Source organism: Emydura macquarii, unplaced genomic scaffold (genome assembly GCF_026122565.2).
Source record: "Emydura macquarii macquarii isolate MOO-44397 ecotype Brisbane River unplaced genomic scaffold, CSIRO-AGI_Emac_v2 contig_1230, whole genome shotgun sequence".
Taxonomy (NCBI): Eukaryota; Metazoa; Chordata; order Testudines; family Chelidae; genus Emydura; species Emydura macquarii.
The window spans coordinates 7,369,970-7,386,780 of NW_027131367.1; the positions used below are offsets into that span (position 1 = coordinate 7,369,970).

At 40.6% G+C, this 16,811-nt stretch overlaps 2 protein-coding genes across 6 annotated transcripts in view; one reads left to right on the forward strand and one right to left on the reverse strand.

Annotated features, from left to right (window-relative positions):
- The window catches only part of SMURF2 (SMAD specific E3 ubiquitin protein ligase 2), a 94,348-nt gene extending 80,950 nt beyond the window's left edge, over positions 1–13,398 (forward strand). For 3 of the 4 annotated variants that reach the window (XM_067547342.1, XM_067547343.1, XM_067547344.1), the window contains 7 exons: positions 948–1,062; positions 1,487–1,665; positions 2,252–2,389; positions 2,631–2,751; positions 4,594–4,795; positions 8,974–9,049; positions 9,410–13,398. In XM_067547342.1, the coding sequence (XP_067403443.1) occupies positions 948–1,062; positions 1,487–1,665; positions 2,252–2,389; positions 2,631–2,751; positions 4,594–4,795; positions 8,974–9,049; positions 9,410–9,509 (931 nt within the window). In that variant the 3' untranslated portion in view covers positions 9,510–13,398. Of the gene's footprint in view, positions 1–947; positions 1,063–1,486; positions 1,666–2,251; positions 2,390–2,630; positions 2,752–4,593; positions 4,796–8,903; positions 9,050–9,409 lie in introns of those variants that run through there. The other variant, XM_067547345.1, reaches the window with a different exon arrangement.
- Positions 13,399–15,764: 2,366 nt separating this feature from the next.
- Positions 15,765–16,811, reverse strand: part of CEP95 (centrosomal protein 95) — a 30,049-nt gene continuing 29,002 nt past the window's right edge. For both annotated transcript variants that reach the window (XM_067547347.1, XM_067547346.1), the window contains exon 22: positions 15,765–16,808. In XM_067547347.1, coding sequence (XP_067403448.1) covers positions 16,632–16,808 — 177 coding nt within the window. In that variant the 3' untranslated portion in view covers positions 15,765–16,631. The remainder of the gene's footprint in view (positions 16,809–16,811) is intronic.

The following is a 16,811-nucleotide window of genomic DNA, read 5'->3' on the forward strand; positions in this document are numbered from 1 at the left end:
GTATTTCTTTGGCATTGCTAGATGCTATATGGCAGATTATCATAATGATTGACACAAGGCATCTATTATATGGAACATATCTTTCCTTGATGTTGCACAACACCACTACAGTATGTTTGCTTGATGTGCCTTCCCATCCGTGGAAGATAACGTCACGTTTAATCATTATTAATACAAAAAACTAATATGTTGCTGACTTATTTACAGCTGTTTTCTCAGTTATAAAAAAATGTTTCAAAACTAGAAATAACAGATGCGGTAAGGTGTCATTTTCCATGCTTCTGTAGTGTATTCTAGCACCGCTTCAAGTTGGCATGCCCTGGACAATAGACCCTCTGCTTTGCTGGCAGGTGAAGAAGCAAAGTTAAGGAGCAGTATGAAAAACTTATGGCTGTTCCTCTCCTTCCTTTAAACCAATATTTATCAATCAGTGCAAATGTATTTAGCACTTTAAATTGAAGCCTTTAATGTAAATGCCTTTCAGGTAATGGGTATATTCAGTAGAGTGTCATACAGCAGTGTTGCACAGTGAGTAAAATATACACAGTACAACTTTGCCTTAAATGTGTAATGCCTAAAGAAGGGGAAGCAACTAGAAACTATTGAGATTAATTCCAGAGGGGTAGCCGTGTTAGTCTGTATACAGCAAAAACAACGAGAGTCCTATAGCACTTTAAAGGGTCTTTAAAGTACTACAGCACTCTTGTTGTTTTTGAGATTAAGTTGAAGAAAAGGCTTGGAGAGCTGGGAAATCAGCCAGTTTTCAAGCACTGTATGCTTATTGGGCAAGTAAGAGTAATTTCTGCTTTCTGTCCTGTTTATAGCTTAATTCCGTATTGATCGCTATAATTGTTTACAGTTGAAAACGTAAATTTTTGCACAACTTCTCAACTTAGAAATTTTGTTTGTCTGAAATGTGCAGTAAAATAATTATTTTATTTCTCCAGGGAATGGCTTTACCTGTTGTCTCATGAGATGTTGAATCCATATTATGGCCTCTTCCAGTATTCACGAGATGATATCTATACATTGCAAATCAACCCAGACTCTGCAGTTAACCCGGTACAAATGACGATAGATTTACAGAACTCATTCTTTCTGTGACTTAGGAAATTCATCTTCAAATACGCATGGGGAATTCCCTAGACTTAGGAGTCTAATTCTCACATTAACATTGCTAGAAATTGAATTTGTACAATGGCATGACCCCTTTGTATTAGAATTAATCAGAGAAAAATACCAAATATTTCTCCTTAATCTTGGTGCCAGATGCTTAAATTACTCTAAGGAAAGCATGAATACAAGTTGTTTATGTTCTTAGTAGCAGGATCGCTGAATTGTTGCCAACTAAGTTTTGGAAGTATGACGACAGAAAACCTAGAAACTTTTTTATAGTAATTTTTAATTCTGAAATTTGAAATTCAGTAAATATCTCTCTGGAAGTCTGATTTTAGTTGAACACATTTATTTTTTCTTTTCATTCCAGGAACACTTATCATATTTCCATTTCGTTGGACGGATTATGGGGATGGCTGTATTTCATGGACATTATATTGATGGGGGCTTCACATTGCCTTTCTATAAGCAGTTGCTAGGGAAGCCAATTACTCTTGATGACATGGAATTGGTTGACCCAGATCTTCATAACAGTTTAGTCTGGATACTGTATGTATTGCACATTTAATCATTATGATAATATTTAGAATTCTGTCAGAATTAATAAAAATGGTTTGTGTCCTTAATTCCAGTTAGAATTAAATTAAGAGTAAAGTATGTTCTGTGCTCCTGCGGCTGTCTTAGGTAGATTTACAGCACATCTTTCTAGTGTCGATAGTAAACAAAAGCTTTTTTCAAAATGGAGTATTTCAGCTTTATAGAGGCATGGACACAATTGTAGTGAATGTAATTTTGAGCATGGAGTGAAATAATTTTTTATTCACTGATCATGTGACTGTTTAACTTGTCAGAAATTATAACTTAGTTTTTCTACTTACTGATCACTTAAGCCATTAAATAGCAGCAGCATGTTGCTAAATGTTACCTCAAAACATTTGATAGTGTTCCCAAATATAATTCAACAATAATAATAAAAAAAAGTAATTGGCTTTCTTGTTATGCTTATAATCAATATTTTGAAACCAAATTTGATTAGAAAATTATATTGAGCTGTCTATTATAAGTATTTAGGAATGTAATACATTTGCAGAGTGTGTCTTCTCCACTGAAACATTTGTTTGTTTCCCTACCCAAGAGAGAATGATATTACGGGTGTCTTGGACCATACGTTCTGTGTGGAACACAATGCTTACGGGGAAATTATTCAACATGAACTGAAACCCAATGGCAAAAGCATCCCTGTCACAGAGGAAAATAAAAAAGAATATGTCAGGTATTAAATAATCACCATCTATTTTTCAAATAAAGGTTTGTTTTTTTTAAGTTTCCTCCAAGAGAAATTTTGGCTTGTTTGAACTTACTGCCAGTGCCACATTTTATCTAAGCACTAATACTGTAGTTTTGTTGTGTTGTGTTGTTTCTGTCAGTGAGTTTAGGTTTTAGCTGGATAAAGCGCAGCATTATTGTGTTTGAATATATTTTTTCACAAAACAAATTTGTACTTGCTTTTGCAGGCTTTATGTAAACTGGCGATTTTTACGAGGAATTGAAGCTCAGTTTCTAGCGCTGCAGAAGGGATTTAATGAAGTAATCCCACAACATCTGCTGAAGACATTTGATGAGAAGGAGTTAGAGGTCAGTCCACTAATGTTACATTATGTCGTCAAGTGTAACAATAAAAGGCTGATGCATTCTTCTGAGACTAAGTAACGTGCTCAATTGCATCCCCAGTGCTTTTGGGGTTTGCAGGTGCAGTATTACAAGAGACACGGTTAAACACAAAAGGTCATCCAGGCCCTGGAATTTGAGGCTGATCTCTCTCTTACATCCTCTATTCTGTCTATCTTCTACAGAATCAGTAGCTGGGTTTGTCAACTTAAGCATTCTCTCTCTCATGCGGTTTGTATTGTTTAGTACAGTGTATACACACACGTTTTGGGCTTTTGTTTTTGTTAATTTTGGGAGTGACTGAATAGTGTGTTCCATAGTGACTGTAGAAGTAGCCACTTCCTTTACTTCAATCAATTCTTATAGGACATGTAGTATGGATCCCGCTCTTGTACCTTGGGGTCAGTTGGGCTTCTGTTCAGAAGTATCTATAATCACCTCACATTGGTCCATAGTGTTCTCTGTAGTGAAGGTGGCAGTGCATTACTCTTAAAGAAACATGTATGCCTTAGCACTGCCATCAAGTGCTCTGCAAAATGTAAAGATCCAGCACCTGAAATATAGAATTGCCCTGGACATATGCAGCAGGTTCCCCAAAGTCTATTTTTAAAAACCAACATCTAATGTAGAATCCACATCTCTAGTGATGGCCCACAAACACAGAGCCAGTGCATGTGTTTTGGTTTATAAAAGGGCTAAAGTGTGATTTATCCACATTTTTCTTATCTTTCCTTTTGTAAAGTTACTGTTATACTGGAATATACTAGATTATGATTGCTTGTCTATTCTCCCATTCAGCTTTGGCATTCCCAGAGAGCAGGGCATACAGTAAATTCAGAACAGTTTTTATATGTCTCATGAGAACTGAGGACAAAGCATTTTCTGTCAAGAGGATCTGGCTTCTAGAGGAACCACCTTCCAGAGTTTAGGCAAATCACGAGTTTTTCTGTCTTTCAGAAACACTGTAAAACCTTCTTTGAAAAAGGCCTTTCCACCCTAGCAAGAATGATACGCACAACACTGACACTCCCATCTGCCCAAAGACAACCAATCCCTCCCCAAAATAAAAGCATTACAACCACCACACAGAGGTTTTTACTCCAAAAAGGAAGAAGTTCCAGAAACTCCATGAAATTCACTAGGGACTTGGTTACTGCTATTGATTTTTAAATGAAAGGGGTTCAGATGCATTGGTGATTAAAAACCCTTAGATACGTGTTCAGTGCTGAAGTTTTTATTTAAGCTCTGACGAAATCGGGAGATGGATGTTATAACAAAACTAAAATGGGAAGTCTAAGATACATTTTAGTTGTGCATTTTTCTTGTAAATGTGTTTAATCTGATTTGTATAAGATGTGTGGATATGACTGCAATACAAAGTTACATTAAGAGGGGGGAAAAATAGAATTAGTTGAATTTGAGAGCCAAATTATACCCCCAGCTCCTCATAAGAAACTTCTTTTGAACTCAATGGGAGCGAGGCACACATCTGAATGCAGAATTTGACCCGTTAAATGTACATCTGGAAACACAAGACACTTTCAAGATCTCTAAATTATCTGAAATTGACTGCTGTTTGAAATCAAGTTTAAATACGATGCCTTGAAAATGGATTAATTGTATGACCATTTCTTACTACAAAACAAAATGATGTAATTCTGTGTGGCTTTAAACAAGAGAGAGCAAGCCTGTAACTTTCCATTTGCTAATTTATCAGGTTTTTTTTTTTAAACATGATTGTATTTTGATGGTTAGGTGTCATGTCACTTATTTCTATTGATCACTGATGGTGTATACAATTATTAACAGCTCATCATTTGCGGGCTTGGAAAGATTGATGTTAATGACTGGAAGGCAAATACGAGGTTAAAACACTGTACCCCGGACAGCAATATTGTGAAGTGGTTCTGGAAAGCTGTGGAGCTCTTTGAGGAAGAGAGGAGAGCGCGATTGCTCCAGTTTGTGACTGGCTCTTCCAGAGTGCCTCTACAAGGTTTTAAAGCATTACAAGGTATGAGTTCTGTGGGAACCGACTTACACTAGATCTGTTTGGGAAAAGGAATGGGACATCACAGAAACCTTGCATAGAAATAAGATGATTGATCTGTAATGTGGCTTTTTTAAAAAGTCCTTAACGTGAGCTAGCATTTTACAGCACACACTGTATCCTAGTGTCTGGGAAGGGCCATACAACCGCCAGTGCTCAGCGAGGCCTTGGCTACCACAAAAGCTGTGCCACCTCAGCTCTATTGGTATAGTTAAAGTGGTACAACTCCTAAAGTCATATCTATGGTAGAAGCAGTCTACTGGCATAGCTACATCAGCGTACTATACCGACAAAGCACTGCTAGCATGGATGCAGCTAGTACTGGCAAAGCTGTGCTTTTAGCGATAGAACTTACCCCACCCTCACCCTGAGTGGAGTAAGCTGTCCTGGTAAAAGTGTAGTTCATTATTGTCCCTGTGGGTGCGTTTGCTGGTGCACTGTGGATTGTAGAATTTAGTTAGCAGTGTGCACGCATCCACACCTGTGCATTCTTGTCCTCTGGTGCGAAGGTATATAGGGAGATGTGGACCCGCCAAGGCTCCAGTTCCTTCTCAGCTGCCCTTGGCTTGAGACAAAGCATAGCAGAGTTTGCGGTTAGCTTCTCAGCTACTACCTTCTTATTTTCTTAAGTATTTTATTTATTTATTCTTTATTTGCTTTTTCTTTGTTGTAACTGAAGTTGGTGCTTCAGGAGCCTTGTCTCTCTCTCTCTCACTCACCTCACCACCACCCCCCCCCCGCCTTTCTTTTGGTCAGGGCCTTCCGCCCTCAGCTGCTGTCATCTGCTTGGGTTATGCCAAAGACCCTGGACTTAAAATACTGCCAGGCCTGCCAAAGTCTCCCCCCGCAACCTCACCCCCAATGATGGACATTCCATCAGTCTCAAAGAGTACAGTCCCACATCCCCTCTAAGTACAAGGTCTGCACCGGATTTAGAAGCAGATCTCGTAGCTGAGGGAGGATAGATTGAAGTGCCTCCTGATGGAGTGCTCTCTGACACCTGCAGGGGCCGACTCCTTGCATCCCAATATGGGTACTGCTGAGGTTCTTTGACCTCCAGTACTAAACTACCAGTACCCACCAAAAAGACTTCTGTCATGCCTCGTGCTGAGAAGTCTTCTAACAAACTGAAGCCACTCTGGACTCCTCAACCTCCTTATCTACGGATATGTTAACCTCAATGGTCTTCCTTATCTACACGCTACAGCAGATTTCACAATCAATAACAAGTGCTTGTCTGCAACTCTTAGGCCACATGTCAGCCTGCATATTTGTGACATCCCATCCAAGACTACTCTTTTGATGCCTTCAGGTCTGGCTCAGGTCTCTTATTGCCCCCAACAGTCATTCCAAACGAGTGACCATACCGCAGAGTTCTGGACTCTATCAGCTGGTGGAAGGATCCTCTCAGTTAGTGTGCGAGTTCAGTTTTCATGGCTGCACCCATCAAGGGTCATCACTACAAATGCCTCCCAGCAGGGTTGCGTTGCCCATTGCCAGTGCTGCACAGCCCAGGGTAAATGGACTCCTCAAGAAACAACTCTCCACAAAACACTCTCTAACTCGGGGTAGTTCTCTATGCATGCCAGTACATCCTCTGCAACATGGAGGACAACTCAGTCAAGGTAATGCTGGTTAACAGAGCAGGAATATACTACATAAATCAAGGGAGCGCAAGATCCTAATCCTTATGCACAGAATCACTAAGACTGCGGGACTAGTGCATATCCCACTGCATAGACAACTCAACAGCCTACCTTCTTTCCAGGCCTGTAAAACACTGTAGCAGATCCCTGAGCAGGCACTTTCAAGACCATGAATTGGGGGCTCAGCAACTTGGTCTTTCAGATTATTGGCCAGTCCTCAGGCTTTCCAGAGGTGTATCTCTTTTCAACACCGTCCAGTGTGAAATGCCAACACTTCTGCTAATGGAGGTAGGAGGGAGGGGTACAGTCACAACTCCATGGGAGACACCCTCCTCTTCCATTAGCCTCATACTTTCTTGTACGTTTGCCATCCAGTACCATTGATCTTCAAGGCTCTGGAGAAACTGAAATAAGAACAAGCAGTAGATACCTTGACAGCACCATCCTGGCCAAGGCAAGTGGGATTCCCAGAGCTGCTTCATCTCTCTTTGTGAATATCTTTGCCTTCCTCTTGCAGCAGATCTCCTGACCCTGGACTCAGGCACCACAATCTCTTATCTCTGCACCTCAAGGAGTGTCTCCTCTGATAGTTCTCAGGCATAGAATTGGGCTGCTGTCCCAAAGTTCAGTCCATACTCCTGAGCAGCAGGAAACCAGCTACAAGGAAAATCTATCTGCAGAAGTGCAGGTACATCCAAGTTTGGTGTACCCATAGATCCATATGTCCTTCTTAATCGCTCCTTAAATATCTGCTAAATTTAAACATACAAGGGTTGTTTCCATAAGGGTTTGTTTTATCAGTTTCCTCATGTCCAGGAACGTACACCATCCTGGGACCTTAATCTGCTTCTCAATACCTTAAGGAGCCCTCCATTTGAACTTGAGGGTAGCTATTCACACCTTTACCTGTCTTCAAGACTTTGTTCCTAGTAGCCATAACTTTGGCCAGAAGGGTTGGGGGAGTTGAGGCTGACTTTTCCTACGCTACCATTTCCCATGACAAAGTGACCTTTCACCCCTGTCCTTGTTTCCTCCCTAAGGTCTCTTCAGATTCCATCTCACTTAAGGCATCTGACTACCAGTGTTTTACCCGCAAGCCTCATACCTTAAGGGAGGAGGCTAGCCTCCATACCCTTGCCTCCTACCTAGGCAGAACAAGGTATTTCAGGGCTTTCCCTTCAGGCTCTTGATCAAGAGACTGGACAGCCAATTTCTGCTCAGACTATGGAAGTGGGTTTCTGATGCATTCTAGCTTGTTACAAAGCTGCTGGAGTACATCCTCCTCCTAGACTGACTGCCCATTCCAGTAGGCCAAGTCCACCTTGATAGCCCTTCTTAGAGACATACCTATCATGGACAAACTGCAGAGCAGCAACCTGGTCTTGTGTTCATGTGTTCTCTAGGTACTGTGCTATCCTACCTGCTTCCAGGGCAGACACGGCCTATGGTGGCACTGTCCTCAGAGCTGTGCTGGATCCACCTCCTCAGCACCCACATCCATATCGAGATACTGCTTGGGAATCCCCTACAGTGGAGCAACCATAGGGACAATAACTCAAAGAAGGAGCAGTTATTTACATGTACAGTAACGGGAAGTAGAGATGTGTTGTCGCTATGGGTGTTCCACCTCCTGCCTTTCTTCCCCTGTGCTGTGGAGTCTTCTTGCGCTTCATGTCTGAGAAGGAACTGGAGCAGTGGTGGTTCCCCCCTCCCTATACCCTTGCACCGGAGCACAAGGATGTATAGAGTGCAGGCATGGACCCACAGGCACTGCTAACTAAAAGCTCTGATTAAGAGTGCACTGGTGCATTCACACCTTATGGTGAAGCACCCAGTGGACAAAACATCTCTAAGACCTTCAGTTACTGTAAGGTAAAAGCCTCTCCCTTTGCTGGTATACTACAGTCAGGGCTTTTACCGTCCTAGCTGTGTTGCTCAGAAATCACACCCCTCTAGATGTGACCCTGATGTGGATGCTGTTTTATACAAGTGTAAATGTGCTTATACCAGTGTAGATTATTTTGGTACGAGGAGAAATAAGCTATATTGGTATGACTGTGACCACACTATGGGCTGTATCATTTTTTTAAAAATCACATCCTTAACTGAAATAGTCATACCAGGACAAAACCTGTGTGCAGATCAGGCACTATTGTATTACTTTAGTGCTATGCAGATTTAAGTTTTTACTGCTAGCTCTTGTGTATCTTTCACTGGCTTAAACAGGCTTACTGTTGTTGTGCATGTATAGGAAAAAAAACCCAAACTTCTGTCTGGTAGGGAAATGTTGAGACATGGCGTTTCCATTTGCTGTTCTGTGTGTTCTCTCCCTCCCTACAACTGTATTGTGTTGTTTTCATTTCCGTAGTACATGGCTCATCTTTCCCCCTTCTTGTTGTTTACTTCTCATTCTGCCTTCTTAACAGTTTCAAGATAGCAGTTTGGGGACTGTATCATGTAGTAGTGCTAGAGAATTCATCTTTACTGGATTTGCAGGTGCTGCGGGGCCCAGGCTATTTACAATACACCAGATTGATGCCAGCACTAATAACTTGCCGAAAGCTCATACCTGGTAAGACCATGTTATGTTTTCAGTCCTCCATGGAAATATGAAATAGACACACATCCATTGATATAGCTCATCTAAATTATCAACTGTCATTTATGTCTTCTCTCCTGATAATTTTTCTGCTTGGTAAAGAATTCCATTTATTATGGCAATAGGGTAGTCTGGTTTTGTTTATATCGATATCGTTCTGCTGGCCATCATAATGTAATTTAGTAACATAACACTAGAAATCTCAGGCTTATCACCAGAGTGTTTCAAGCACGTTAAATGCAGTTGTAGTGCCACAGAACTTGACTACATAAATCTTGGATTTCTAAGTACAGTTGAAACTCGTTCTAAAATGCTTTTGCTTTTTGTTAACAGCTTTAATCGAATAGACATTCCTCCCTATGAAAGCTATGACAAGCTGTATGAGAAGCTGCTAACTGCCATTGAAGAAACATGTGGGTTTGCTGTGGAATGACCCTTTGTAGACTTACCTGAGCCTCTATTTATACTCCTGTCAGCCAGAAAGCCCTTCCCTCAGCCAAGACTCAAGAAATGCTTGAAATACAGGAATTTTTTTCCCTTTTTTACTCAAGAACACTGTGAGGGAAAGGACAATTTTGGAATTTTTTTCAAGAAAATAGGTCCTGTGGCTCTTGCCATGGAATCATTCAGCTGCTATTAAAAACTAATACCTTGAATATACAGAATGCTGACTTTTTCCTACATTTCAACAGTTAAGCAGTATTCTACACTTAAAGACTACTACTATTTTTGTAAAAGGTAATCTGTTCTCTTTGCCTACCTGATTTCTATTCTCACAGACAAGACACAGCTTCAGCAGTCGGTACAAGTCACGTTTCAGCCTGAGTAAACATATGATACTGAACAGCATCTATACCTGCTATTTTTTTTAAAATTTGAATTATTCTAACTTTGCATAAATTGGCTAAAAGAATCATTAATCTTTTTAATTACAGCCACTTACATGTTAACTGCATTTTCTTATAGTGAAATATTATATTCTGCATTATATGTTCAACTTAAATGTTACCCAGAATGGGGCTTTTTATATTTTTCAAGCATGAATTACAGACATGAAGTTCTGGGTCCTGTTTCTATCAGTTGTCAGATTCCTAGACTTAATGACACACACTGCATTTGGTACAGTACTTTGTGTTAAATGTGGAATAGTCCTTTTTTTAAAGAGCACTAGTCATTTTGGTTTTTTTAAACAAGCATTTTTGTAACAAGTTGATATTGTCGAGAGTATTTTTGGTTTGCTTTCACTTTAAAACAGAAATGCTACATCCTTAAAAAAAATTCTTAAAGCATGCTGATGAGGTGATGCCTAGTCATCCGTTCATGTTTCAGAACCCACTGTCTCTGTCTGATCAGCCAAAGCTTTTTATGTTCAAATGCAGCCAATTCACATTGTGTATTTGTTGATGCTTAAAGACTTATCAGGTAAACCATGTTTAATCTTTGTTTGGCTGCTCACATCATGTGGGTTTGCACAACTTAGAACTAAGGAAAAGTAACTAACTCAAATGGCAAAAGCTCTTCTATTAACACACACACACACGATGTGACATGCTTTGAAAATGAGGTGGTTAAAGCACAACGTTGTCACTGGTTGTAGGGATGAGAGTAAATATATGTGAGAATTAAAACGTGGGTTGGTCAGTTCAAATGGGAACATAATGCACTACCAATGGAGGGAATCTGGGCTGCTCTGACTGTGAGGTCAGCATGCTGTCTTTATGGGGTATGGAGAAGATAGGCTACTGACTGCACATTTTATAGCAGCATTCTTCTGCATGATCTGTAATGTACAACTGGCATTTTGGCTCCCCTCCTGCACAGTAGTGAGGGCAGCAACATTTGGAGGTAATTTCAAATTTTTCTAATCAGTGTTGTGATTTTTTTTTTTTAACTTGGATCATAATTAGTCATCAAAAATCTGCACTACTTTTACATTGCTGATGAGAAGCGAATACTGAATTTATTACGACAATGGGATATAAACAACTATTTCCTTTTGCAGCATAAGTTATACAAATGAATTAGTGATGTTTTTTGTCTTGTCTGTTCCATGTAGTTTGTGAACCTGTCAATCTATCTATATTCATTCTGCCAAATCTGACTGCTACAGCAAGTAAGCTAATAACGAACTGTGTTCATTAGAATGTCGGGTAATAGCCTAATGGTATGTCTGTTGGAGAGCAGTGGTAACAAGTTTATACCATCATTGGTAGCCCAAATCCACATTTTCATTTACTTTCTTTAGTAGGATGGTTGCTAGACTCTGCTTGTTTTAAGAAGGATACCAGTCTGGGCTGGTGCAGAATGGAGAGATTCGGCTGCTTGTCGATGCACACCTGAAGCAGCCAAGAGATCTGCTTTGGCAGCTGGGTGTGGAGTCTGACAGACCGTTTTCCTCTTTTGGAAGGCTTGCAGCTCTATGCTGGGCAGACCTTCCCAAACTCAGAGGGTCGTGGGTTGGATCATTCTCCAGAGACAGGATTTTTTGTCATTTCACCTGCTGGAAACCTCATTTAGTGACTTGCAAGGCCTTGATGTGCAAGGCTGCTGAGACGGTCTCACTAAATTCTTCATCCAAAAGGGAGGGCCTGCTGACAGCACCACTCTCTGGGAGAGGTGGCTATTTCACTCTGTTCTGCTCCTGCCCAGGGTATGGCTGGGATTTTTTTCCACAGACAAGTCTCATCCCAGGTGACTCCCCTGATCCTGCAAGCAGCTCTTTCTTATGATATATGAACAGAACAAGGCCTCATCCCAGTGACTCCTTGGGGAGGGGGCAATGGAAGTCTATTAAACCAGAGGACTCAGCCCAGGGACACGGAGTACAAACACTGTACTCCTTCTGAGCTGCCAGTGTACAAGGTCTCTCGATGGCATCCAGCCTCTGATGATCCCTCTCCTGCTTCAGGTATGCACCTCCCTCCCCACCATAGTCTACTCCCTGCACTAAGTAGCCTGGTAAATTTGTCAAAACACACTGCTGTGGCTGGCCCCTATCCCATCAGGGTGTATTACAGGTTAGAGATATTGAATCCAATGTCAGGGTGTGTTGGAACTTGCACACACAACAAGAAAACCTGTATGCCATCTAACCCAATGCTTGAAGTTTCACAGTAGCTTTAGCTGTAGGTGCAGTGCTTTCCTCTAGGCATTTTGGTGTTGTATAATCCGTTTAGTACCACCAGGTTAATGTTGTAAAATCTAACTTTATAATATTATGGACATGGATAAACAAAATTAATATTTCTACATATTTGACCAATCATGAGGATGAATATATCAAGTATTTTGAGTGCCTTTTTACTTTCATAACAACTAAGCTTTATGTAAAGCACCCGAACTGGCCAGAGGTTTTCTAATAAATTTTGCAGAAGTGTTGACCCATAAAAGTTTAGTTCCAAAATCATGTCAGTCACTTTCCCTCAAACAGGTGCTAAGCCCTATGTTACATTGAACCTTGGACTTTCACCCCATGATTAATGTGAATATTTATTTCAGCTTGTCCTTCTTACTGGGTTTTACTTTATCCATTCTTTAGTTGCATAAAGTTGTTTTAGAGAAATGCTACATCATGTTTTCATGCTGTTGCTTTTCATCATGAATGTTTAATTAAGAACAGTGATTATTTTGTAGATTTCAAATATATAGCACATAGTTGAGTTTCAGAGGATTTAATTTCTCGGTGTAAAGTTTTGTAATGGTGCTTTGTACAGTATGTATTCTAATTTTTTTTGCACATAGGTTCAGCTTCCTTAAACTGATCTATTTTTTACCATTTTTTGTGTTGTACTAGAGTCCAGAGCACACAAGTTTTCCTTTTGTATTTTTGTTCTACAACACTACATCTGTATTAAACTTCTGGAGCGTTTAAACTGGCTGCACTGATGGAAGTAAAAGCTTTGCTTCTATATCAGAAGTATGCATTATACAATTTAATGTAGCGTGCTCCATTGCTTCAGAGTTTAAACTGCACCATCTAGTTAACAGGTGCCATTGGTTGTATTTAACACTATATAGTAGGTGTTTGACTCAGTCACATCCTAAGCTTTGTCTGTAGCTGTAATTAGTTTATACTCAAGTATAATTTCCCCTCCACAAGTGAGTTTTATTTTCTCATTTCCATTATATTTATTACAGAGATTTTTAGCATTGCTATTCATTGTATTTCCATCCGTTACATGAGCTTTAACAAAACATCTGTATAAAATTGTTTTTAAAAACTTAATGTACCCATGCAGAAGTTGAGCAATAAATTGTATGCTGTTTGCACTGTCACAGCATCAATGGTTTAAAAATGTTTATAAAGTTTTTAATTAAATGTTTACTTTGACTTAACATTTGTAACTTTAGAGGTGTTCAGGGAGTCAGCTCCAGTAGTGGAGAGTCGACGGACCTTGCAGGTGTGCTCCCTCACCCCCAGGAGTTGGGGGAGGCTCCCTGCGAGGAGATGCAGGTGCCGGAGTAATCTCCACGGCACCCAGCTGGTGCATCTCCCGACTCCCCCCAGGCCAGGCGGGCGGTGCGGGGGAGTCCTGGCGCGTTGTGTTCTGCCGCTTCTTCCTTTTTGGCACTGGGTGGGTCGTCGTCGATGCTGATGGAGCGCTCCGCACTGAGGAGACACTCGGTGCTGCAGGGGAACGCGCCAGTTCCGAGTCCGGCCAAAGCGCAGACTCCGTAAGCATGGCCCTCAAACATGCGTCCCTCTCCTTTTGGGTGCGTTGTTTGAAGGCCTTACAGATTTTGCATCTGTCCTTTCTATGCTGCTCTCCGAGGCAGCGATCGTGAGGGTCACTCACGGAAAAAGCCTTGCTGCAAGCGGCGCAGGCTTTAAAGCCGGTTGAGCCGGGCATGGCCCAACCTTAAGCCCCTGAGGCTATCTACTTATCTATCTAACTAACACTTAACGTCTAACAACTATACTACTTAACACTAATAAACAGTCACTTAACTAAATACAGTGCTATACAAAGGGGATGCTACTTGCGTAGAGCAAGAAGCAGATGTTCCAGGATCCGTCACAGGCAGAAAGAAGGAACTGAGGGCCCGCAGGGTCGGCAGCACCTTATGTACCGTGGTACTCCAGGGGGCGCCTAAGCCTACCCTACGGGGCTTGCTAAGGGAAAAAAAGTTCCGGGAGCCAGTGCACAAGGTGCGTACTCACCTATATTGGAATGGATATGAGCAATCACTGGAAGTAGAACTAATCTCATGCCTTCCTACATGTTCTTGCATATACAGCAAATGTTATGGCCTTAAAACAGCATTCAGGCAAGGATGCTGTAGCCAGTTTTTCCCTTATACTTAGAATAGGATAGTCTCTCCCAGCTCCCTCTGGCTTTTAACAGTAGCCATTTGAATATATTCACGTCTCAAAAGAGAATTTATCTCTCAATCAATGAAGGGGTAGTAACTTTCCTGCTGGATTTAGCTAAGCTGAATAGAATTCTTTGCAGGAAAATATATAAATGTGAAATCACATCAATAACTACTTTGTCTTCATTCAAAGTTAAGTATAGCCCTGTTGGACCTAGGGTTGGTCTCTAGTTCATTGTTAACTGTTTGAAAGTGATTGTGAGGAACTTTTTTTTTTTTAAACAGGGCTACTGCTACCACTGAAGCTATTTAAGCTGTCAGAAGCTTCCGTTAACATGCAATTCTCTTCTCCCACCGCTGGTGTGCACTTTTTTCCCTACATGCATGAGACTAAATCTCATGAATGCTCTTGCAATGGAATATTTCTATTTCTCTTGTAAGTTGCTTCTATAATCTCTTGTCGTACCAATGCTGTGGAATGTTAAGGGACAGGTATTGTGCTCCTGTACAGGCAAGTCCCAGACATTTCTGCTTCTGGAAGCTAAATACACAGGGAACAACCAGCTTTAGGCGAGGGCTTCTACTGGACATTCTGCTTTGGGTCCTGCTTAGTGGAAAGGATATGTTGGGGAAGGTGTGGATCTAAAACTTTTAGTTTTATTAAACAGGAAAAGACTCAGGCCTTAGCCTACTACTTGGCATTGTGTTTTCATCTGTCAGTTATTTTTTAAGAGCACCATTCCAATAAGTATTAACATTGCTAGTTACTTTGCCTGTAAGGCCATAAGACTGTCTGTAGCAGAGCTCTAACTAGAACTTGCACTTATGGCTTACTCCTATACTTAAGCTTACTACCCCACATATTCCAGTAGCAGAGGTACAGGTGTCACTTCTCAACTGCTGATGGTTGGCACCAAGGCAGAGCTGCAAGCTGAACATTAAATGCAGGGTTAATGTTAGGGGTTTTGCCTTAAAAGTACTGGCAGAGTGAGCTAGAGCTAGTCTGCCTTACCTCACTCTGACAACTGAATAGGTTGTGTGCTGAGAATGGGTGAATGTAAGTATAATACATCTTGCTTTACCCCACTGCTTGCTTGCTGGTTTTCAAAAAGACTCACTTTAGTGTAACATGAAGAGCTGTTTTAAAATGTAAGTGCTTGCATTATGTTACTGGGACAGTCTTGAATTAGCTCAGTGAAGCAAAGCACCTGGTCTTCAAAACAGCTTGTTTAAAGTCTACTTCAACCATGTGCACTTATGAAGATGGTCTGATTTTTGAAGATCTTCCTACTATCCAGGCAAGCTGTAATTAGTAGCTATAATTGGAGTTATCACAGCAAGCTGCTACTAGTAATTGCATAGACAGCCACTCTTAAATTGAGATGTAAAAGGACACTAATATGCTCTAAGAAGTAATTAAGAGCCTGTAAGTTCTTCTACCAGTTTTGTTCTTTACAAAATCTAGAATGGTATTTGCTAATGTATGAGTGATTAAGGACTACTTTAAGAATAAGATGACAAGCCTGTTTGAGGACATAACTGGGCAAAAGTACTGACATCTAATTTAGTGCTAACTATTTAAGAGCCAAATCATCAGAATATACTCCTGTTTAAGTCATGTAAATTTATCCCCTAAGCAATATGCTGTGTAGTGTGGCAGTTCTTCCCCCTTTACAGGTGTATATGAAATAACTGATTTGTATGTCCGAGGGTGAGTGGAACCCCCATTCTGATCTGCTCTCTCAGGGACCTTGAACAAGTGGTACTTTGTTTTAAAGAGCTGCCAGTATAATTTCATTATATTTTGCAGTCACATTTTCAGAACTTGAGAGAGGTATTGATGCAGCCTAAAATGCACAAAAAAATGCAGCCGCACCAATCTGGAGAAACTCTAATATTCAGCCTTTTTGAAAGTTAGAGTACTGAATGCTGTATAAAAAAATAGGTCGGAATATGTTCTTCAGCAAAACTGGGGTTAAGAACTTTGACCTGGACACCACATGGTAGCCTGAAATACTGATTCTCCTTTTAAACAAGTTAAGCTAATTAGACGATTGGTTAAACTTTATTAAAGGTAGGTTAAAAATACTCAAGTCATAGTTAGTGACAGGTACATCCATAGCACTGTGCTTTTGACATTGCAAAGAGACAACATTTTACAGAACAACCAGCCTACCATACCCCTAATGAGTATCTTAGCCACACAAAAACTGCATTGACATTTAATAGTTCCTGTTAAGTCTTACAAGAAATAGCTTTTGCTATACTGAAAAGAAGCCATTTGAAGTCTGGATTTCAATCGTTCCGCTTCCAGCTCTCGGAAGAAGGTGTCATCATCATTTTGAGTTATCATAGTCTGAAGCTGTTGAATTTCCTTTTCCAGCTTTGATCTTAACTCCCTTTTTGTTTTGTGCAGTGTCTT